Source organism: Zingiber officinale, chromosome 8B, assembly GCF_018446385.1.
Source record: "Zingiber officinale cultivar Zhangliang chromosome 8B, Zo_v1.1, whole genome shotgun sequence".
Taxonomy (NCBI): Eukaryota; Viridiplantae; Streptophyta; class Magnoliopsida; order Zingiberales; family Zingiberaceae; genus Zingiber; species Zingiber officinale.
The window spans coordinates 19,521,349-19,545,103 of NC_056001.1; the positions used below are offsets into that span (position 1 = coordinate 19,521,349).

Consider the following 23,755-nt stretch of genomic DNA (forward strand, 5'->3'; position numbering starts at 1 on the left):
GGCATTAAAGAGTGATTAATAATGGTGCATAATGAAATTACAGCGTGGCATAGAAATTTAAGGAAAAATATGTCCAGTAGGGGTTTAAACCGTCCTCTACAAAGATGGGCCTTGCCCTTTGTCAACGGGCTTAAATTTTGTGACTAAAATGGTAGTCTCAAAGTCATGAGAGTTGCCTGACCTCATATTCATGGCAAATTTCCAAAGGAGTGTCTATAGAAACAGGCCTCTCCTCAGACCACAACTCCAAGTTGACTGTTCCAGCTCCCCATTCCACCATACATGTGTTCACCTGATGGAGATCAAAACGGTTGACTAAAGCTAGTCCTGCACACCTGTCCACCAGCATCCATTCACCTGGTAAAACTAATAGAGTCAATATGGGAATTTATCAATGTTACAAAGAGTAGCAATTGTCTCAGAAAAAAAGCAATATTTGTAAATGTATCACAGTTGAGGAAAAGGATAGGAATATGTAGTATCTGAGAAGTGAGAAATTAGATACCATCGGGGCGATTGTTCCCTTCAAATGACAGTTCTTGAGATCCGTCAAAGATTTCATGCTTTGAACCATCGATGGAAGTGAATGCAATGTGAACTTCAGTGGGATGCAAAAGCGTGAATGTCGGATGAATCCTAAGGCAAACCAACCTTCAAAAACATAAGAAAAAATTGAGGCATTTGACCAAATTAAAAACATAAATTACTAATAATAAATAAAAGGATTAGATTCCGGTTACAAGAGGAACACTTGGTTATATACAATGTTTATCCAGAATAAGTACACACAATATCACTGAGTAACGAACCAGAATTGAAGGTCAAATATCTAGCATACTATGTCAATCAGTTTCAGTATCCCTAAAATAACACAACCTATTTAAGTTACATTACTTTTGGAATGTTTTCAGTTTTCATAATAGCAAACCCAAAAAAGGAAGGACAAGTGTAGCTAGATGATGATGACTTGCAGCCAAAGTTGAAGCTCTGAAGCTTACATTTGGCATTTTGGAGCTAAGCACTTAGTAGATCTAGTTTTCAGAAAGAATAAGTATACAAAGTGGATGAAGAACCAATCACTTGTGTATTGCTGATCCCACCTCAAAATTTGGTAGGTCAACATAAGACATGAATAATAATATTTTATTTGTTGTTGATACTCATGACTGAAAGGTTGGAGAAAAATTACCGTGAGAATCCACCAGAACCGGCTCCAACATTGCGTGCAATGATGCTTGAATCAACACGTAGAATTTTAGGATTTCTTTTAACAATAGATATTATCCGTTGGATAATCAATCCTCCACCGATATCCCCTTCCATGCCAAGTGATTCTTCCTCTCCAGACTGCTCAAGATCCCTCCTAAAGAAATATACCAATTCTGTCAATGTGATCATTGAAATTGGATTCGTGTTGAAAGAAACATATAATTAACTGTTTTTTTCGGAGAAAAAATCATAGCAGTTACTAAAGATTTCCTGAATAGCAAATTTGAGAAGCTATCTTTTACAGAAAATTGTAAGATAATCCTACCCAATAATTTTATATTCCTCTGAGCAGCCAGCAGACCGGTATTCAATACCGCTATATTCTTCATATCCGTCAATTTCAACTCGGCTGTGCAGCCACTGTGTACCTAAAATAACCATAAAAATATAATTGCTTACCCTCAAAATTATCTATAAATAGACAGTTCGTATTCAAGATTCTAACATGTAAGCGCAAAGATTTACGCTGCATGTGAGATCAGCTTGACATTTTGAAATTTCATCATTTACTTACTATTATTATTTTCCAGGTTTCCAAATTGAATCTTAAACTGAAAGGGTAAAATATCCCCTTCAAATCTTAGATAATAAAATTCTTACCCTAAAACACAGGGTAGACCATCCTCAATGATAACAACAGCCATGGCCAGACTATTTGGCGCCATACATGATCTTACAAAAAATATAAATATATTGTTTGGAGGAGAAAAGTGCTTTGGTGTAGTCTAAGGAGCTCATCTTCTGCTCTAAAAGGAAAAGAAAAAGTAAAGGGAAATCACAAAAACCTTTCTGTTTAGAGAACACTGCAGATTATCCCCATTAGGTTTCCAGATTGTACTAATACTCTTTGTTATTCTAGTCAATTTTCAGCAATAGATCTAAATTACGTTGCACTTAAATAAGAACATCTTGCCCTTAGCATCCCAATGATACACCAACATGTTCATCATTTAATCTCTAATGCCCAAGTTCATCAAGCCAATTTGTATAAAATTTTGTTTAAATTGCTAACTAAGAAACCAAGAGGATGAGTGCAACCATGAAATGTAAAGGATTAATCCATTAATCTCTCCTAAATATATTATTGGGTGGCAATTAAATTTCCCCCAAAAATATGCAAATTACGGACCAAAAGAATAAAAATTCAAATAGGAGCAGATGTGAATGTAATTAAATTCAGACAAATAATTTTCTGAGCGAATGGCAAATTTTTTTATAATGTCTATATTGCTATGCCCAAGAGGTAAACATGATTTTGAAAACCAGACTAAATTGCCCAGTTCAACAGGGAACCAGCCAGTTCAACAATCTGATCTTGTCTCAAAACTGGTTTCATTAAAAACCTGATCAAACCAGGAAAACCAGGACCATTTCAATCAAAGATTGAATCCGCTATTTAATCATTGTCATCCTCCAATCAAATATTCAAAGTTATTAATAATCACAGTATTAAACTGGATTAAGCAGTTTAAAATATAAAGCATAACCTAAAGCTTTTATTTGAAAATTTTTATATTTAAATTCAATTGAGATTGTTAAATTTCATTCATTATCAAGAACCAGGCCACCTAGACCTTGTTTTTAGGAGCAGTCTTCTTTCATTTTACGCAAGGGAATCCTCACCTCTTATGGACATGGGAGGTAGCCCATTCGGATTCCCCTCTGCTCAAGCACCTACTGCAGATCACAGTAGTCTTCTATTATTGGTTGTCGGCTCCTCGGAGGGTGCTGGACAAAAACTAGCAAAGTGGGTTGCTCAAGATGGCGGGGTGGCTCGGCCATGACTTCTTTAGACATCCTAATCCTAAGAAGATATGATCCCGAACAGTGTGAAAGGCCTACTTACCGTCGAGTCATGCAGTCACACTTTGGATGTTGGCAAAGAGGCGTCTTTCCACAAGAGATAGACAAGATTACATGGAAGATCAACAGTGGTACGAGAATCGCAAGAACACCTACTCTTCGGGTACCCCCTATTACAGAATTATAGAAGAGGATTTGGAATTGGCTACACATGCAATAGAAGATGTGCACCTACCGAAAGACATTGAGAGTCTTCGGAAGATACTATTGTGCGAGTCAAATGTTGACAAAGGCCCGGCATCTTGCCTTGTCCTCTTTGGTCCACTATGTGCAAGAAATAGTAGTTTCTTTAATGAGGTGTAGTTAGACTGTGAGAAAATTTTTAGAAGTGTACAAATGTACTTCAATCCTTAAGAGTGTACTCTAATCTAACACTTTGTCAATCATGAGCCGCTACTAAAGTCTGCTTATTGTACACTTTGTCAATGCTATATATAAAATTTTACTTATCCAAAAAAAAATTAAACTTTTTAAGTTTAATAAAAATTTCCAATCTTGCTTTTCAAATCAATAATTTGTCTATTTATCCCTCCATGTGTGTCAATTCCAATATCAAAGACTGTGTATTTTGATATTATATCGTAATATCACAGTCAAATCTCTGTTTTGCTCAGTTTGTTTCATTCCCTCCAACTGTGGACTGCTTCATCAGGCGTCTGCTGGGAGACCAATTTTCCGACACAAAGTTGTCTTCCACGGCCACTTCCCAAGCAAGTTGCATCTAACACATCACACGTCGCAAATGTATATATTGTGGAGATGATGACTTTAATATATTTGTTGGCAATATGTTAAGGATTATGTATTTGAAATATCTAAGGATATTTATGACAACATTTCCAAGTCAACTGGTTTGATGGTTCAATAGTTTGAAGAGTTGAACAGTCGACCAATTAGCCTTGCTGATTCAATCTCAAGTCCGATTTTCAGAACATTAGCGGTAAACAGATGGTAGTTTTAAAATGCAATATCAATAAAACAAAGAGTGCTATTGGTTATTTTGAGGCATAAATGTAATTGTTTACCTGAAGGAAGATGATTCATAGATACAATTCGTCCACCAATCCAGGGCACCACCTTCAAGGCCCAGTCACCACTTTTCAGCTCCACAGGAGTCTTTGAGAGCTCAAATCCCTTCTGACCAGTAAGTCCATCTTCACTTGGGATATTCTTGGCGTTTTCTGCATAGATCAATGCTCAATAAATGGGTACATCTCAATCACATTTGAATGGCATAAAATTGTTGCAATTCGCCCCGAAACACTTTGGGCACCAATTAGAATATGAATGCTTTAACAAAAAAATAATAATAACAGTGTTTTAGGCAACATCTCATCATTATTGTATCTATAGTTTAGGCCCTTGGCATTTTATGTTTAAATAGAAAATTGTTTTAGGGTGCTTATTTAAGCAAGTCTGACTACTCTTAAATCTATGTATTGGTTATAATTCAGATTCATGACCACTAGCAATTTTCAACAGTCTAGGCTTCGAGGAACTGAATGGAAAGAGTTATGAGCAATTATACTGTAATTATCACATTCAAAAGAATTAAATCCCACAAATGCAAACCTCATTTCACATTTCTTAAATATCAATTAGGCTAATTTGACTAAACTAATCCACATTATAAATAAAGAATTAGACATTTTCTTCAGTAGAATAACACGCTTGGTTGAAAAGAAAAGGACAGCATCATAGCTGATGCCAATGACTATCAAACAAATTTTAACCAAGATTTAAAAGGTCATTCTATGTTGTAGTCAGGTTAGCCATGAATAGTATGATTTTGGTACCATATTATAAGATTGAAAAGAAAAGGGCAGTGGCATAGTAGATGTCCATGACTATCAATCAACTTTTAACCAAGATTTAAAAGGTCATTCTGTGCTGCAGTCAGGTTAGCCAGAATAGTATGATTTTGGTACCATATTGTATGATTGAAAAGAAAAGGACAGTGACATAGTAGATGCCTATGACTATCAATCAACTTTTAACCAAGATTTAAAAGGTCATTCTGTGTTGTGATGTAAGTTTCTTGATAGAATAGTATAACTTTGATACCATATCAATGCTAACAGTTAGCACACTTCAAATTGTTTCAAGAACTCAATGAATTTTAATCCTATGATCTTTACAGAGCTTATTTTCTTACAAATATAAACCTACAACAACTACAAAGCTAATTGAAATTAAAATTTTAGAATAAGAAATTATAAAATTATAATAACCATCGTAATTAATGATTATATCTTCCAAATACCAAAATGCTTGCATCAGAGTATTAGTTCTGGTAAGCACCCTATTGAGATTAATCTTCTAATTTTTTTTTTCTAAGACCAAATTAAATAATACTCTTAGGACATCCAATAATGGAATTGATTCCTCCACATATCCTTAGATATATCTTAATTAACCCACTTCAAGTAGGAGTTGGACTAATACAGTCGAAATGTGAACACCTATAGGCGCAAGTACAAGATATGAATTTATTTCGCTTTCTTGGACTCTTGCATTGCTCCTCTTGCTACTGTCGCTCCGGCTGTGTGCTGTGCTTCTAATATCTCCTCTTTCCTTCCCCTCTTATTTTAGTGTTTCATCTCCTCTCCATAACAAAAAAAACAGTCATGAAAAAAGAATCTTCCTGCTAAGTTAGCATAAAACAAAAATGGGTACTTCTCCTTTTCCCCATTCTGCCTTTCTACTCCACGTGGTTGACAGATGTTATCAAAGGAAGTCATAAAACAGACAATTTTCCTATCCCAGTAGACTATAGACGGAACTGACCAAGATAAATCATGTCTCTATCGGTACTATCAAAATTGTATCGGCATGAGCGACAAAGCAACATTTACCCATGCAGTCCTAGTATCAATATCGAGTGGCAACTGAAATGACATATTTTAGTTGCAAAGACTACTACTAATCGACATTTGCAGCCATACCAAGAAACAATTTTGGACATTAGATGACTAAAATGCAACTGCTAATACATGTTCCGGTAGAGTCAATCTACATTAAGTTCATTAACCATTATGCTTTATTTCTAATAAAAGTTCCCATTAACTATCAGATAACTGAGTAAAACTTGTACAATGATTTAGTGACGTTCTCATAGATGGTGAGATAATTACTCATTTGTTTTCTGTACCAATCTTCACTAGCTAATACCAATTTAACCACTTGAGATTCTGAAGGAATTTCCAAGTGCAGTTCCTCTCCATCAATGCCTTGTGCATCAATCTGAAAACAACGTCAAAGGAAATAAGCTTGTCGCATAACTTTAAAATCAAGTGGTTCAATCATATTGTTGCAAGGAATAATTTACCATAGCACCTCCTCCAAGCAATAATTTTACAAGCAGAGGCCGTTTTGGCCTCCTGTATGACCCTTCCGATTTTGAAACTTTAACTGTTAAGTTTGAAGAATCGATTTCTGCAGAATAATATGTCAAGAGATAATTGCCTTGGGTGTATCCATACCCATCACCATCATCTTCATATAGAACACCTTCGGCTTTACCTGAAGACATATAGTCAAGGGTGATGACTATGTATAACTGTATTTAATAGCATCCTAGTACACAGAATTAGATGTCTAAGAAGATGCCGTGGTTTAGCCAAAAGACCCATATGATTGGTCATTTTATTCTTGTTTGAGAATTTTGATCAAAATACTGAAGAAAGTTTTTGTAAAGTTGTATTTGTAGTGCAAAACTATCTTGTATCTTCGGTGATGCCCAGTTGATTTTTGACAAATGTACCAAAAAAATAAAAAATGGAGCCAGCCAGATCAATATTTTCTTCAATATTAGAGTAATTATTGCCTTGATTAAAAGAGAAAAATATTTGAGTTGGAAGGGTACCATTTTCATCTAAAGAAATAAGAAGTGAAAGTTCATCTGTTGGGTTTGTTTCACCAACATATTGTACAGGTTGACCCACAGGAAGTATTGATCCACCTCGCAAGTACAAAGATGGAAGATCCTGACATTAGAAAGCAGAAAGTAGCATTAGCATAAGAATGAATGAGCTATTAGTATGAACCAGATCATTAAGTTTTTAATAAACATACTGGGTGTGAATCATTGAAATCAAAACGTTGCCAAATTCCTTTTGGCATGATACATGCACATTCATGTGACCCTTGATCTGGCATAGTGCTGATTCAAAGGAGAAGAACAAATCATAAGCAAACAAGATAGTGACTCAAAGCTTCCATTTCTTTAAAAAAAAATATATAGTCAAAAACATAGACAATCTAATACAAGAAAACTAGTAGTGCAGTTTTGCTAAATTATTCATTATATGTTTGTCAAATTTTAGTACTAGTGTAGGATTGACTCGCAATATTGAACCCATTAAAGTAACTTTTTGCTAAATACTAAAATCAGCAAATGACAACAGGAATTGTTCTATGTACAAACTTTATCTTCGCCAAGCGTGGGTTTATTTGAATAATTTGAGTTTTTTTTTCTATCTCGGACATGTCTCTTTGCTTTCACATAATACTGGAGATTATAAAAAAAAAATTGCACCATTTCTGTAATAGATAAATAAAAGCACTAAAACAGAAAGAAACTTTCAGAAAACACTGCAATGTATAGTCCTTTTCGTATATACAACGAATTAATACAGGCTCATATATTTATAGTTATACGTTTACAAAAGATAAAGATGAAATAGACAATAAGATAAGATATGATAAGATATGGTAAGATAAGATATAATAAGATAGTAAGATAAGATATGATATTCTACACTTCCCCTCAAGCTGGATGGTATATGTTATACATCCCAAGCTTGTCTATTAACCAGTCAAACATAGGCTTAAAGAGAGCTTTTGTAAGAATGTATGCAGCCTACTGTGTGGTAAGTATGTAGGAGACTTCGTCATCAATCTTCTCCTTAATGAAATGTCAATCAATCTCAACATGCTTCGTTCTATCATGATGGACGGTGTTGTGTGAAATTGAGATCGCAACTTTGTTATCACACCAAATAATTATGGAACTTTGCTTTGATATATGTAATTCTTCAAGGAGTTGTTTCAGCCAAAAAGCTTCACATATACCAAGGGCACTGGAACGCTCGGCCTCGGCACTACTTCTTGCTACAACAGACTACTTATTTCACCAAGTGACCAGATTTCCGAACACAAAAGAACAATAACCCGAAGTGGATCTCTGATTATTTGGACACCCTGCCCAACCAGAATCAACGAATACTTCAATATTTCTTGTGGCGTTTTCCCTAAACATTAACTCTCTGCTAGGAGTTCCCTTTAGATACTTCAAAATACTGTTTGCATCATTCAAGTGACATTGATATGGTGAGTGCATAAATTGGCTAATACAACTCACCGGAAACGCAATGTCAGGTCTGGTGTGCGCAAAATAAATCAATCTGCCAATAAGTCGCAGAAACATGCCTCGATCTACTAGTGAATCTTCTGGATGAGTCTCAAGTTTTACATTTGGATCCATGGAAGTATCAACTGGTTTACATCCCATTAACCCGGTGTCTCTTAGCAAGTTCAGAATATATTTTCGTTGTGAGACGAATATTCCTTGCTTCGAGCAACTTCCATTCCAAGGAAAAATCATAGTTCTCCAAGATCCTCCATTTCAAATGTTGCTGTAAGATGTTTTTGATCCTTTCTATCTCTTCATGATTATTACCGATGATTATAATGTCGTCTACATAAACAATCAATATGGCAATCTTATCCTTTACTCCATGGTGAAATAGAGTATGGTCGGTGTGAGCTTGCTTGTAACCGAGTTGCTGAACCATCTTGGCAAACCTATCAAACCAAGCCTTAGGAGATTGCTTTAGACCGTAGAGAGCCTTCTTTAGATGACAAGTTGAGACTTCTTTATTCTTGTTGAACCTAAGTGGCAGATCCACGTACTCCTCTTCTGCTAGATCGTCGTTGAGAAAGGATTATTGACGTCCAGTTGGTGAAGTGGCCAATCTAAGTTTGCTGCAAGAGATAGCAATACCCGAATAGTGTTGATCTTTGCCACGGGAGCAAAAGCTTCTTGGTAGTCAATTCCGTAAGTTTGAGTGTACCCCTTGACCATGAGACAAACTTTGTATCTTTCAACCAAACCATCACTCTTGCACTTAATCGTGAAGACCCATTTGCAGCCAACTAGGTCCTTTCATGCTGGTCGATTGACTATGTCCCATGTACCGTTTTTTTTCCAAGGCTTTGATCTCTTCATGGATCATTGTACGCCAATGTTTGTATTGAAGAGCCCCGTCAATATTGGCTGGTACTATTGTTTCTGAGAGACTGGTTACCAAAGCATGCATATGTCTAGATAGATGAAAGTAACTTAAAAAATCTGAGATAGGATGTCGAGTACACAAACGAATACCTTTGCGAAGTGCAATTGGCATATCAATTGTGGCAACTTAGTATCATCATGACCAGAACTTGAGCCAGACAAGTAAGGTGTTGGAGATATCCTACTATAAGTCAATGAAAAAGGTTCAACTGGTCTGGAAATTCTAGGCACTGAAATGATACGAGGAGATATTTGTGGCTTTTTTTTGTGGTGATTGTGGATTTTCCTGATTTGGAATTTCTAGATCTGCAAAAGGGTAATCTTGAATTTTGGAATTTTAAATTTCTAGGTCTTTGGAAGTAAGATAGATTCCTGATTTTGTGGAGTTAAGATCTCCCCCTAGCTCGATTAGGAGGTGGATTTGTTTTCCAAAAATATTCTCAATTAGTTAGAGAAATATGAGATAGGACCCAATTTTTAATCAGAGACTCCCCCTAGAAGATTTCGAATAAAAAGATTGGTGTTCAAAAAAGGTGACATCTTTAGAGAGAAATATTTTCTTTTTGAAGGAGAATAATATCTATAACCTTGTCTCGGTGAAAGAGTACCCAACAAAAACGCAATTGTGACTTCTATGATCTAACTTAGACCTAAGAGGATTATGAATATGAACGAAAATCGAGCATCCAAATATGCGTAAAGGAAGATTGGAAAAGATATGAGATTTTGAAAAACATTTTTGAAGAGTGGAAATCGGGGTTATAAATTTTAACACCCGAGTTGGTAATCGATTTATCAAATAGCAAGGAGTTAAAATAGCATCCCTCATAAGTGTTTATGTAAATTGCTAGTAAAAAGTAGTGTGCGAACAACTTCTAGAAGATGACGATTTTTTCTTTCGGATACACCATTTTGTTGTGATATATCGACACAAAAGCTTTGATGAATAATACCCCCTTTTTGAAGAAAAATCATTTAGTGAGGAATTAGAATATTCGGTTTCATTTCTAGTTCGAAGAATTTGGATACGAGAGTTAAATTGAGTGAGAATCATGTTATAAAATTGCTCAAATATATGCGCAACTTCAAATTTTTCACTTAAAAGAAAAATCCAACAACTACGAGAATGGTCATCAATAAAAGAAATAAACCACTTTTTATTTGAATTGAAGAAAATCGTGAAGGACTGCATAGGTTACTATGAACAAGGGAAAAAGGTTTCGAAGCATGATATGGAAAAAGAAACCCTAGTGTGTTTAGCTAATTGACATATTTCACACACAAAGTGATATGAAGAAAGAAACAACATAGGAAACAAGTGACACATATAAGAGAAACTAAGATGGCCAAGGTAGTGATGGAGTAGCTTTATTTGGTGGTGGCGGTGGGAAGAGACTAAACCATGAACAACTTGACAACAACATGCCTAAGAGCTAGCACATAGAAAGTGGTACAATCCAGCCACCTCATCAGCACGCCCAATCGTCCTCCCTGAATCCCGATCCTGAAAAACATATGACTTTTAGAAAAAATTAACCACACAATCAAAATCACGAGTAGTTTGCTAATTGAGTGCAAGTTATACGACAACTTGGGAACAAATAAAACTTTATGCAGCAAAAGATTGGGACTAAGAGTCACATTTTCAATTCCCACTACTGGTGAAACGGATTCATCTGCCAGAGTAACGGAATGAGTAGAGTACCAGAATATTGACTATATGAAGAAAAATAGTACGAGCACCTGACATATGCTCAGAAGCACAAGAATCAATAATCCAAGAATTACCCAATGTGGCTGACTGATTCATAGTAGAGGAGGAAATACCATGAGTCATCAAGGATGTAGAGGATGAGAACATTTGACCAACCTGATCGAGTTGGGGTTGAGTGAAGGTCAAAGATGATAAGGACGCTGCATTGGATTTGGCTGCAACCGCAGGCATGGATCCGTCGCTCTTGCGTTAGTTGCATGGGACCCAATTTACGGATTTGCTGTGAAGCTTCCAAGAGGTTTCTTTGGTGTGGTGGGACCAAAGCGACTCGCGAGTGCTGCGAGAGTTAAGGTATTAAGCAGCCATGGCAAAGGCGTCGGAGACTTGGAGTTAATGGATGAAGCAGAGGCCATGGAGGAGCCACCAAGCATAATGCGGCAGCGTTCTTCTTCACGACGAACCTTCAAAAAAAATAGCATCAAGACTCAGGAGCGGTTTAATGTTTAGGATGCAACCACAAACATCATCGAGACCCTGTCAGTCTAGGCCGGCTGAGTAAAGAGATCAAATTCCGACCCGAGTTTGGTTAGAGAATTGAAAAATATTCAGTGATTGTACCGTCATCTTGTCGCATATTTCTGGAACAATGTCACAGATCAAACATCTGTGAAGAGTCCTTCAAATCCAAATAGGCCAAGGTGGTTGCGTCCCATATTGCTTTCGCCGTCGAGTAGAGGAGAAATCTTAGCGATGATGTTGTCCATCGAGTGTAGGAGCCACGCCATTACCATAGAGTTCTGGATGTCCCAATTAGCAAAGGAAGGGTCGGTTGAAGATGACTTAGGAATAGAACCATCGAAATAGCCAAAACGACCCTTCCCTCGAATGATAAGGTGGACGAATCTAGACCATTGAAGGTAATTCTAGCCAGAGAGCTTAAAGTTTTATGAGGTTTGATTGATCAATGTCCGAAGACATGTCAGAATCATTCATCCCGGTCACTCCTAAAAACCGAGTTTCCTCAACAAAAGAATGTCTTTATCGCCCTGATACCATAAAAGCACTAAAACAGAAAGAAACTCAGAGAAAACACTGCAATGTGAATTCTTTTTTGTATATACAATGAATTAATACATGCTCATATATTTATAGTTATATGTTTACAAGAGATAAAGATCAAATATACCATAACATAAGATATGATAAGATAAGATATGGTAAGATAAGATATGATAAGATAGTAAGATAAGATATGATATTGTACAATAAATGTCTTTTCTCCATAAGTTGTTGGAAATTGGAATTATTCATAAGAAGATATTAGCTACAATTGAAGAGATTTTCTCAATAAAATTTGCATTTATCAGAGGTCTGAGCATAATTAACACTACAATTCTATAGTTCTTTTCATTACCCTTAGGGTTTGGGGAAAATAACTCACAAACTAAAGGAATTGTATAGCACAAAATAACATAAAATAAAAACAAATGACCGAAATTTCACTTCTATGTGAATATTTGCTATGTGAAATTTGTTCTCCATGCTATGTCAATTGGTACTAGGGCCAAACCTAGTTTTTTATCATGGAGATTTGTTCTCCATGATAAGTATGCTGCAAGGAAATCTTTCTACCATCTTAAAGAATAATACTTTAAGTGCACTATGTAGTGGGGAAGATGTAATTTAATTCACTTGATAAGAAATGCTATCTTTACCTTGCACAAATCAACAGTGGCCCTAGCAAAAATGAATTTTCAACATTCCTCAATTTTGCATCTGTTGAATCTGCATGTGCTAACAAACAATGAAACTCTGATGCATCAATTTCCATATCTACAAAGTTTTGACAGAGATTCTTACCAGCAAAAAAGACAGGACTTGTGACTGGAGTTCCTTTTGTATGAGCCAGATAGAAAAGAGTATATATATGAGGTAACAACCGATACCGCCTAAGCAAAGCAAGACGGCATATTTCTTCACACTAGGCAACACCATAGTGTTAGAAATGTTCCCACTAATCTTATTGCAATAAAGACAAGTTGGAAAATTCAATTTACATTCCTTGTTTCTTGATGAATTAGTCAAAATATTCAGTTTTGATATCCATTACACGTTGTGGCATCTTCACTATTGAATGCCCCCACGGATTGTCGCAGTTAGTACCTCCAATATGTCTTGGGGTCAAATCCCAGTGGGTGCAAAATGTCTTGTTGGGCGTGTAACCTCCCCGTTCAAAGGGTCGTTGCACTAGGGCAAAATGCCCCTCATGATTTACCTGCATGTATCTTATCATGGGGCTAACAATACAGGTCGCTTGGGGTGAACGATATCACCTTATCCTCCAATCCAAAAACATATAAACTTCTCCATTAAACAAGAATCTTGGGTGTTTTAAAGGATAAAGAGTCTTGCAATGGTGAAATCCAGGTCCAAGCTACTAGGCAAGAAGAATTGACTATGATGTAACTTAGTAAATCTAATGAAGTTAATTTACGACATTTAGTGTTTTTATTAATAGTTGTTTCGCTAACAAAAGGGTTAGAATGCCTTGAACAGTTTTTTTGGCATGATAGGGTAGTGTATCCAATCCATCCTCAAATAAACACAGGTTAGCTTTAAGTACATTAACAATAATCACCACACAACATATCCATGCTAACAAAAATGAGACTCTTTAAGGAAAGGAACTTTGGATCATGCCAGGACTGTGTCAAACTCAAAAAGGAACTTTATTTTGGGTAATCCTACAATGAGATTTATGACATGGTTCACAGATATTAATCTGGCTCCTCTACAGGACTTCTCAACAGAACTATACCAGTCTTAAAACAAAGTAACGACTATTATGGTTTTCTCAATCAACTTCATTAAACAGTTTTTTTTAAAGCATAACATAGTGCAGAAATCTGGGCATGTTCTTTCATATATTCGTAATTTCTAAAGCTAGCATGAATTTGTAGTTTTAACAGATCCCTCATGAACCTTCATTTTTGACATATCTACTTCCAATTTTGTAATGAAATATTTGCTGAAGATATTAGAATCACTGAGAAAATTTAAGATGGTAATTCAAACTAGATGAAATTGACAAGGTACCAACCAATATGCTTCTGCATCAAGGAAAACAATGGCCAAAAAGACAAATTTGAAATGGCAATCTAAAAAAATGGAATGTCATCACAAGGTTTAGGTTATAGTTGAAAAGGAAACCTAGAAACCACATTGAGTCTATGTAATATATTGCATGCTTAATAAGATAAACATATAACATACCTCTACTCCAAAAGACCATGGTTCATGGTCTGCAGTTCTCTTTTCAGAGTGACCACGACAAAATGGAAAAAATGAAGCAAGTCCCATCCACCTACCAAAGAGTTTTGGAGTAGCATTACCAGCAAATCCACCTATATCTGGTCCAGAATATGGCTGCCCACTAAGCCCCTGAAGCACAAATTTGAGGCAGGGGGTAAGCACATATAACAGAAATCTACTCCCATGTTATTAATTTTCGTAGCTACGGTTGAATGCCATAACTTCAGGATATACTCTCCACAACTCAGAAGTAGCATTGGGAAAAAAAACAAATGTTCAAAGTTTAGTAAAGTAGATGCAAATTTGTCAATGATCTCTGCACATTCAGCCATCTAAATATGGACAGATATGGAAAATTCATAAGTAACTTTGGCACCTGAATTTATTTGAGATCATAAACTTTGAAATTTGTAATTTGTGCAACACCTTAACATACGATTTAATATCACAAATCATTTAGATAACCAGAAATCGAAATGTTAAGGAACCTCATTATACATATAGTTGGCCAATGAATGAAACACTTTGTTTCAATGATCATAATATTTAAACATACCCAAAGCATCTTCACTAGCAAATCATGGGCACAAATAACATACAAGACACATGATGTTTGAAGTGAATAGCTAAGTGATAGGGGAAGGCTAGTGGCCTTCCCTATGTGGGAATCCATCATTTAGAAATTCTTAATTCAAAAAAGACTGCTCTGATACTATGTTAGATAAAATATTGCATTTATTGATTCAATATATATCTCTAAATATGATTAATTCTACCTAAATGAATAATTAAATCTCTAACTTAGGCATAAGATTAGTTATGCAATAGACCAAGCTATCTCTTTTATTTTATCTAACAAATTTAAGCATCTAATATTTGGTTAGGTAGAGTGTTTATCAAGAAGTGAAATAACAACTATCATTAATCCCACAATATTATAAAAAAAATGACTCACCAATTGAAGAACCATTGAAAGGCTCATATGTAGGTGTTCCCAGTTTGATAAGTTATCACCCGTCCATGTTGCAGCATAACGTTGGCTTCCTATAAACCCAGCTCTGGTGAGCACAAATGGCCTTTTGTTACTATTCGCCATTTTCATTCCTTCTTGAGTTGATCTTGCCATCAACATGCCATAAACCTGCAAGGAATTGAAATTTTACTTCATGCCTCTAATAATGACAATAAAGTGTATAATCACCAAAATTGATCCTTGTACCTATAAACTAAAATAGGAAAAAAAAACAAAAAGGAGGATACTTGAAATTACATTGTGATAGTGAAAGTGATTTTGACAGCCACCAAGCTCAGGATCTCCTCTGTGTATGTTACTCACCGGCATTGTTTTTGTTACAGTCTGAATATGGTCACGTCTTTAGTGAGTGAGGGGGCAGAAAGATTGAACTTTTATTTCAAGAAACTTACTTTAAATACAGCAGGCTCATTCATATCATTCCAAATACCATCAACTCCATTGGATATGAAGTCCTTCACTAAATTGGCCCACCACAAACGCGTGCTTTGTTGTGTGAAATCGGGGAACACACAAGGACCAGGCCACACCTCCCCTTGGGTGCCAATAGATATCAAAATGACCACCATTCAGAGAACTTGATCAAAAATCAAATGAGTTAAGAACCTTACCGACAAAAGGCTCCCCATCTGCTTTTTTAATCCACACATTATTTTCAGACCCACTTTCATAGACAAAATAACCATCTTCCATTTTAATCCCAGGATCAAGCATCCAGATTGCCTTGAAGCCCCTTGCATGAAGATCATTTACCATAGATTCTGGATCAGAAAAGTGTTCCTGGTCATATGACTAGAGAAGTTATAATGTGTGCTGAGGAGAATAAGATCACCAGCCAAAAAAATTAAGTGATGATGTAGTAATTTCAGTAACACTGAGATTTACCATTGAATTACAAGTACAGACAACAAATTGCCAAGCAAGTTAGATGGCCATAAATGCTCATACATCCATTTGCTTTCAATAACTAAGAATTCAATGCCCAATTGGTGCATCTTTTTACTTTTTAATCTTGTTGATCCATTAAGTTAAGGGCCATGGCACATTTGATGTATTGGAAGACAAGAATCACTAGTTATTGAGATGTGGTTAAAACAGATTTTGTACCTACTCTGAATAGTTGGGTGTGACTCAAGCAAACATCTATTTAAGGGGGAAAATAATCTAAAGAATTGATGAGTGGCCTTTGCAAGAAAAAAACACATACCCAACCAATGACTAGCCGGAGGACACTTACTTTGTCAAATGTGAAACACCGAAAACCATCCATGTAGTCAATGTCCATCCATATAACATCACAAGGTATTCCTTTGTCTCGAAATGTTCTAGCAATCTGTAAAATGCAAGACCCACAAGCAAATGTTGGTACATATTAGCTAATATACTTTTGCTGGTATACAAATATGCTGAGGTAGAAATTCTTTCTCCTAATACCATTTTGTAAAGGAGTAGTTGAAGGCCTGTTCTTAATTAAATGGCATAAGAAATCAACCAAAATATATATCGTGAAGTTGTAAGAAATAATTTACAAGGTTAGTAAATGGCTTGTACCTCCTTAACTTTCTCAGCTGATTCATAGCTCCACCGACATTGATGATAACCAAGTGACCATTTTGGTGGCATGAAAATGGTTCCTAAATTTGTAAATAAATCAGTTGAAGTAAGATTGACAATTAAGTTAGGCCTTTGGCATTCCTTTTCCTCGTAAGGAAAAAAATTATAGCAGGGTCAACAAGTCTCTCACATTTTCTAATTTGTGCTTGTACAAACAATATCACACGTCACAGAAAATCTAGCAATGGAAACTTTAAACTACAGCATCTAGGTATCTAAGAAGTGGAAAGCCATATTTAACCAAGATGAAATTGAAAAATCATATTCAACAAGTGTAAATTGAAAAATCATATTCAATTAACATGAAATTGAATCAATGGTCATTGAGTGGTTGTCCAAACATTGTGAACTCGGATAATTATATAACCTGATTTTGCTTGAAGAGGACATGAGATTAAAGGCAGGAAAGATTTTCAAGCTGTTCTCTAGTGAATTGATTTGGAGAAAGGCTTTATAAGGACAATTTTTCAGACCAAATCAATCTTAATAGTTATCATGTGTTTCCTTCCCTAATCTTTATTCAATTTATAGCCTTTGATAACATGCTTATGCAAGCAAGAGAACAAAAATAACAATGTAGCAGCTGTGGGAGGCAGCGTGCTTTCACTAAGGAAACGTGAAGAATTGAAGACGAATGAGGAATAAGAACAGAAAGAAATCTCATTTGTCTATCCCGTCATTGGAAAGTCTTCGCCTTGCATTTGGCATTGGTTTACTCAATGCTATTGCCAAGAAATAAACAACGAAACATTACAAAAAAAAGGAAGTAACAAAGGAATAGAATATGGAAGAAAGTAGAAATAAAAATAATAACTTAGTACTATAAGAAAGTACTTGTTTTACAATTTTTATTACATGTCAAACTCAAGAGGAAGCCTAATCTGACCCAATATGCCAAGACATTTAGGTAGAGAACATCTTGGTATTTACCATGTTTAAACCCTTGCATTTGAAGATGTGGCAGTAAGAGGTGAAATTTTACCCACTCCTAACTTCCTATTCTCATTACCATGTACCCTTAGACCCAACATCGCTATCGATAAGGAACTAGCTTGCATACTATGTTAAAGCCCGAAAGAGATCCCAATCAACCAAAAATTTTAAGGGACTTAAGTGCAATCTAAACCTTAGAGGAGAATTTTAAAAAACGCCTAAAATTCTAGGAGGGATTTTAAAGTTTTCCCTAATGGATAAACTAATTGGCAAATTCCTCACCACATTCCCATGACACTACCCACACTCCCTTCTCCCTCCCCCTTCTTCCTCTCCCAATGATGCCAAAGCCTCCACAAACAATGTCATCAAACTCCCCTCCCTATTTACGAAACAGCTATCAAACTCTCTTTCCTTCCCCACAGCAAGCAGCCTGCTAAGCCCAATAAGCGGCAGATAAGCTTCTCGTTGGCCACATTCTTCTTCCTGTTTCGCTCCAGATGACCCTCGTGTTGTGTCAGGTCAACACAAGTATGAGGTGTATCTGAGTTTGAGTAATTGAGACAAAATTATAACCTAAATGTTGTATAGAATTCAAATGTCTTTTTGTCATTGAAAAATAATAAATGGGATGATGTCATTGGAATCTTTTTCTCTACCCACTTAAATTATCGGAGGCTATCAAAAAATCATATTTAAAGTGCTCATGATGCTCACAAATGTTTCTTAAAGTACAATTACTAGAATATGGCGAAGACAAGACTCCATTTATGATCATCATAAAAAGTATTGAGAAAAGAATAAATTTGCATCACACTTTTCTATTTAGAATTAAGCATGTTAAATTTATCAAGAATTAATCAGTCTCGGAATTCAGTCAGACAAACAAAGATATGGTTGGGTTTTTTGTCAACTTTAGCGCGTGAGAATGAAAGTTTAAAACTAATTACTAGAAACTAGGAAGAAGAAAATAAAAATGGAATGAAAAAATCACCAATTGCATGAGAAAGTGACATCAGAACTTTAGTTGGCGAATTGCAGGGTCCAAAAGTAATGATAGGATACACTGCAGCAGATACAAACTTCACAATGGCGGCTATCCGTAAGTCAATCTGTCAAATAAAGCATTTAAAAAACATCTAATTAATTAGTCATCATAAGCATAAATATCCAAACTTAATTAAAGATCAACCACAGGAATATTTGATGACCTCGCAACGGCGTGTGGTGTCAGCAAGAATACCAAATGCCTTTCCATCTGGCAGAACAGCCAGAACCCAAGGGTGAGATTGATACAAGGATGTTGTTCCAGGACCAAACCCCCACGCATCAGTGTTCCATGTAAAGATCTGGGATGCCGCGTGGAGGTTACTCTCCATGATTCAAAGCATACCATGGGCAACTAATTAAGAAAATTACCCGTTTCCCAGTTCGTTCAAGCGGGCCACTGACTTCTCCAGTTCCATAGAATGATGTCCCAGAAGGAAACTGCCACAATAAACGAGAAATCTGCTATATTGTAGTATCTAAAATAGATAATGCAGTGTCATAGCATCCACAAAGTTTGCGGTTTAGAGTTGGTATAAAAGGATGCTTAAATGTAACAAGAAAACATTCCCCCATCGTTACCAAATACCAGGCTAAGTGATTCGCAGCTATCATAGGAGATAATACTCTACACAGAAAATAGAAAAAAAAAAAAAAAGATATAAAGTTTGTCTTTGAATGAACTCAGAGGATATAGCATCGCAAGAGATTTTCTCGCACAGCCACGTTGCAAAATATTGCAGTGTTTCGCACTTTTTAAGCTCTCTTGAGTGTAGTAAGTATTCTTTGAGCACACTGCATCGCCCTCATTAGCTATAACCTACAATACTTGTGATCGTAGCCATCCACGCAACGCACCTGAATCGTGACGGTCTGCTGGCCGTCACAGCGCTCGAAGGTGGGAACGAACTCAGGAAGCATCTGAGCCTCAATGGATTTCTCCCTGGCTTTCGGATCAGCGAACGAAAGGCTGGGGAGCACCGCAGATCGATCGCTCGCCGTGCAATCGAACCGAAAGACACCGGCCTCGAGGATCGGCTGGAAGACCATCTTCCCGGAGGCGATCCGCTGTTCCTCCATTTCCAAGTCCAACGAAGCTGATCGTCCACCAATCCGACTGCGAGCGACGCCGATGGATCTGTTCCACCTGCAGCCAGATCGCGCAATCGATCAATCGCCGGAGATCGATGAGAAACAGAGAGAGTGAGAGAGATATTAAAGTCGGGAAAATCGGACCTCGAGATGGGGAGCCCAAGGGAGAAACGAGGCGAATCGATTCCCTTGATGGGAATATTTATTAGCTGGAAATGGCAGCGCAGAGGGGGAATCGTACTGCATGAGATATTTGAGTTAATGGAGACTGCCATGATGTTTGAATGTCAGAGATGCTAATTTTTAATCAGTTTCTGTTTTATTTATATTTCGCTATTGGTCTTTTCTGGAAGTAACCCAGAGCTCTTCTCCACCGTCCACTCGCGGCCAGAGCTTTATGAAACCTGACGGCCACCACCAGGTTGGTAAAGTGGTAGATTTGTATAAAGGTTCGGGCAACAATTAAATAATCCTTCGCCGTTCATGATTTATCTTTCTTTATTTCAGTATTATGACCGATGAAGAGCATTTGGCATGAGCATTATCAAATTTCACCTTTTCAGAATTATCAATTTTTTTATCAATTTATAAAACTGATCATCAAAAGAAAAATGAGATAACTTAGACTTTTTATTTTTAATCCAGGTATTCATTCAACTTTTTAAGCTGAATAATTTTTTAAAAAAATTAATTCGGTGTTATGAAAATTTCTCGTCAATTATTTAAGTAAATTGAAAAACTAACTAAATTCTTAGATTTATCCTCCTACTTAAAAAAAATATTTATAATCTTTCACAATTGAAATTCAAATCGTAGAGGTCTGATTAATTATTTAAAAGGTCTAAATGTCTAATAGCTATATTGCAGTCTCAGGTAACTTATTATATGCATGCGGAGACTAAAAGTTAACTTTTTTTTAGTAATTAATTTCACTGACGCAGATCATAAGTGGGAAATACTTACTTTTGTATTAATTAATCAAGTGTTAATGTGCTTAATGACAGAGAATATATTTGGATCTAAAGAACCTTAATTGGACGATAAAAGCATACTCAAAGTGCTTGTTAAAGCCATAAATGGTCTTGAGCTTGCAAATATATACTCTATACAGAGAAGTAGCAGAAAACAGACTTAAGTGGGTACGCTATAAAGATAGTTTATATAAGATGACTAAGAAGAATGTATTCTAAATGTCTAAATATTACTGATGGGAACTAATAGCTATGGTTAACGTTGGAGTCCTTTGCGCTTAGGCTGCTCTTCCCTTTTCTCCTTTTTGATTCATAGCGGGCTCTATCCCCTGGTCAATTGAACCTCGATCACTAATAAGTCAAAATGTGTCAGTAGACACCAACCAAGCCTCCGACAGATAAGTTAGAATTAGGTTGGAAGGTGAGGCTAGTGGGTGTGCAAAAACGAAGAAAAAGAAGAAGTCAAGAGACAAGAGTGACTTCTATACATGAGAAGAAGAAACATATCTTCATCTATCATCGCCGGACCTTATATAGTCAACAAAAGAAAATATTCACATGGTACTGGCACACAAGCAACGCAAACTACCATACAAGCCACCTAATCTGCCATGCACGCAAAGCGTTAGGAGTCGGCTGGCCGAGCTAAGCGAGGTCGGGCGTTAGAGGGGGCAACGACAGTGTGATACATCTAGTGTGGTCGGGCCATTAGCTAGGTGTTGCGCTCAACTTCAACAATCTCACCCGGGATGGTTCTAGGAAGCAGAGTATGGCGTCTACAACTATCAGGAGTTATCGAAGATTAAGGTTGAAAAAGATGTACTCGGTAAGAATTCTACTATGCAGAAAAGTCACTATATATGTTCGAACGATTGGTGCAATTATTATAATATCAATGGTCAAATTCGAATTTTGATGAATGACAAATGGATTAAAATTAGGTATTATATTTGTCTAATCTCTTTACCAAGTGTATAGTAATTAACTGATCTAAAAGACCTGACATCAGACTAAAGCCCAATTAGGTATGATGACCTAATAACTGGCACAAAGTCTAGATAGATCAAGGTGTGACCTGATATCTGACAGGAAGTCCAGCAAAGTCTGCGAGACCTGACAGTTGGCTAAAGTCCAGTTGAGTCTACGAACTTAAAAATTGGCGAGAAGACCTGGTGGATCAAAAGACAAGTCAACTGACTACAAATAGTAACTAAGATAAGTCACTGAAAGAGAGTAATCCAGTGAGAATAAGTCCCGGTGGAACTATAGGCACGGTCTAACTTAGAGCCATTTTGAAAACTTAAACTAAGATCATGACTAAATTCTGGTCCTGGTAAGAGACTCTTTATTGTTCTAACCCGGTCTTACAAGTTACTTTTCATTATTAGACTAACATGAACTTGCAGGAGCTATGTGCAAAATCTAGCCTCAGGTGAATAGTGATCTGACGCGCCTCCTATGCTTTGGAGACGCCTCGATTGCCTTGGCTGCCTCGGCTAAAGACTCTGAGCAGAAAGGCTTGAAGGCACCTCCTGTGTGGCGGAGGCGTCCTGAAGCTTGGCGCGGAGGTACCTCGGAGCACTTGGAGGTGCCCTTGCATGGATAGAAACTGAAGGTATCAAAGGTTATCAAGTCCGAAGTTTCAGAGATCAAATTCAAGGTTAAAGGCTCCTCGGATGGGGTTGAAGACGCCGTCAATGTTCCTTAAAAGAGCTGTTCGATCAGCAGAAAAAGCACAGCTCATCCTTAAGCTTCAAAGACCTTTCTGTTGCTCCGACCACATACAATCTGTTGTGTTGCTACTGTGCTACTACTCCGTGACATCCGACCTTTGCCAATAGACTGACACATGAACTTGCAAATTCAATAATTCCATGTTGGTGACAAGTTGTTCTAAATTATTTACATGATTGCTAAGGCAGTGTAGGTTCTTATACTGTCCTTTATTCTTGTACTTGATTATCTTTTTCGGTATTTTCGGAAAAGGCTTTAGTGGATTGCCCATCGATACGGTCCGAGGGATCATGGGTCTTGGAGTAGGAGTCGCTGAAGACTTCGAACCAAGTAACCTCTTGTATTCATGCTTTTTGTTTTCTGTTTTATTTTTAATTCCGTTGCGCATTTGCTTTTATAAAAAGCTACAAGTATCAACAATATGAAACATCAAACAAACATAGAAAGGTCAAGCAACATAAAAATAGGTATTAACGAAATAGTAAGCCAAAATATCAGCTTAATTTTTAAAATAACCTCATTTTAATTCTCATATGAATTCACATGTGCCCCGGGGCTATGGTGCAGCGATAAGGGCGTTCAGTTCCCTTCAAATGGGACTTGCACTAAGGGATGCTGGGCTTTTGGACCGCCCGTCATAAGTGCTTCCTGATTTACCCTGGTAGCCAGTGAGAAACTTCCGTGGGTATCCTGTCTGGTTAATTATTTTTTTCATATAAACTCATATGTGAACAGGAAATAATATCAATTATTTACTTTCAACCATTTTATTATTTTAAGTCATTCGCTGTTTGTAATATCATTTTAATCCCTTTTTTAAAATAATTACACAAGTATATATATAATGCATTTATCTCTTTATTCCCAATCAAGGAAAA

At 36.5% G+C, this 23,755-nt stretch overlaps 1 protein-coding gene across 4 annotated transcripts; it reads right to left on the minus strand.

Moving 5' to 3' along the window:
- LOC122014972 (alpha-glucosidase 2-like) lies at window positions 1-20,459 on the minus strand. Of its 4 annotated transcripts, none has more exons than XM_042571547.1 (24): window positions 20,317-20,459; window positions 19,939-20,227; window positions 19,453-19,521; window positions 19,245-19,382; window positions 19,028-19,145; window positions 17,038-17,120; window positions 16,724-16,819; window positions 16,098-16,266; window positions 15,879-16,021; window positions 15,724-15,810; window positions 15,409-15,594; window positions 14,415-14,582; window positions 13,002-13,122; window positions 12,857-12,926; window positions 10,893-10,931; window positions 7,207-7,294; window positions 6,998-7,118; window positions 6,461-6,654; window positions 6,267-6,375; window positions 4,158-4,313; window positions 1,535-1,637; window positions 1,190-1,363; window positions 506-651; window positions 1-357 (listed from the first exon to the last, which is right to left on the minus strand). In XM_042571547.1, exons 1-24 carry the CDS (start codon window positions 20,445-20,447, stop codon window positions 164-166), a joined length of 3,192 nt encoding a protein of 1,063 aa, XP_042427481.1. In that variant the 5' UTR covers window positions 20,448-20,459; the 3' UTR covers window positions 1-163. The 4 variants fall into 4 exon arrangements, with proteins under 4 accessions (XP_042427481.1, XP_042427480.1, XP_042427483.1 ...); XM_042571546.1 differs by having other exon boundaries at window positions 16,098-16,278; XM_042571549.1 differs by lacking the exon at window positions 10,893-10,931.
- Between the last annotated feature and the right edge of the window lie 3,296 nt (window positions 20,460-23,755).

Bases quoted from the DNA above. Each gene is read 5' to 3' on its own strand.
- LOC122014972 (XM_042571546.1), bottom strand. From the start codon at position 20,447: ATGGCAGTCTCCATTAACTCAAATATCTCATGCAGTACGATTCCCCCT. The intron at 15,811-15,878 runs GTAAGTTTCTTG...GACCATATTCAG, and splicing joins ATGAGCCTGCTGTATTTAAA to ACTGTAACAAAAACAATGCC. The intron at 10,932-12,856 runs GTAAAGATAGCA...TATGTTTTTCAG, and splicing joins CCACTGTTGATTTGTGCAAG to GATCGGGATTCAGGGAGGAC.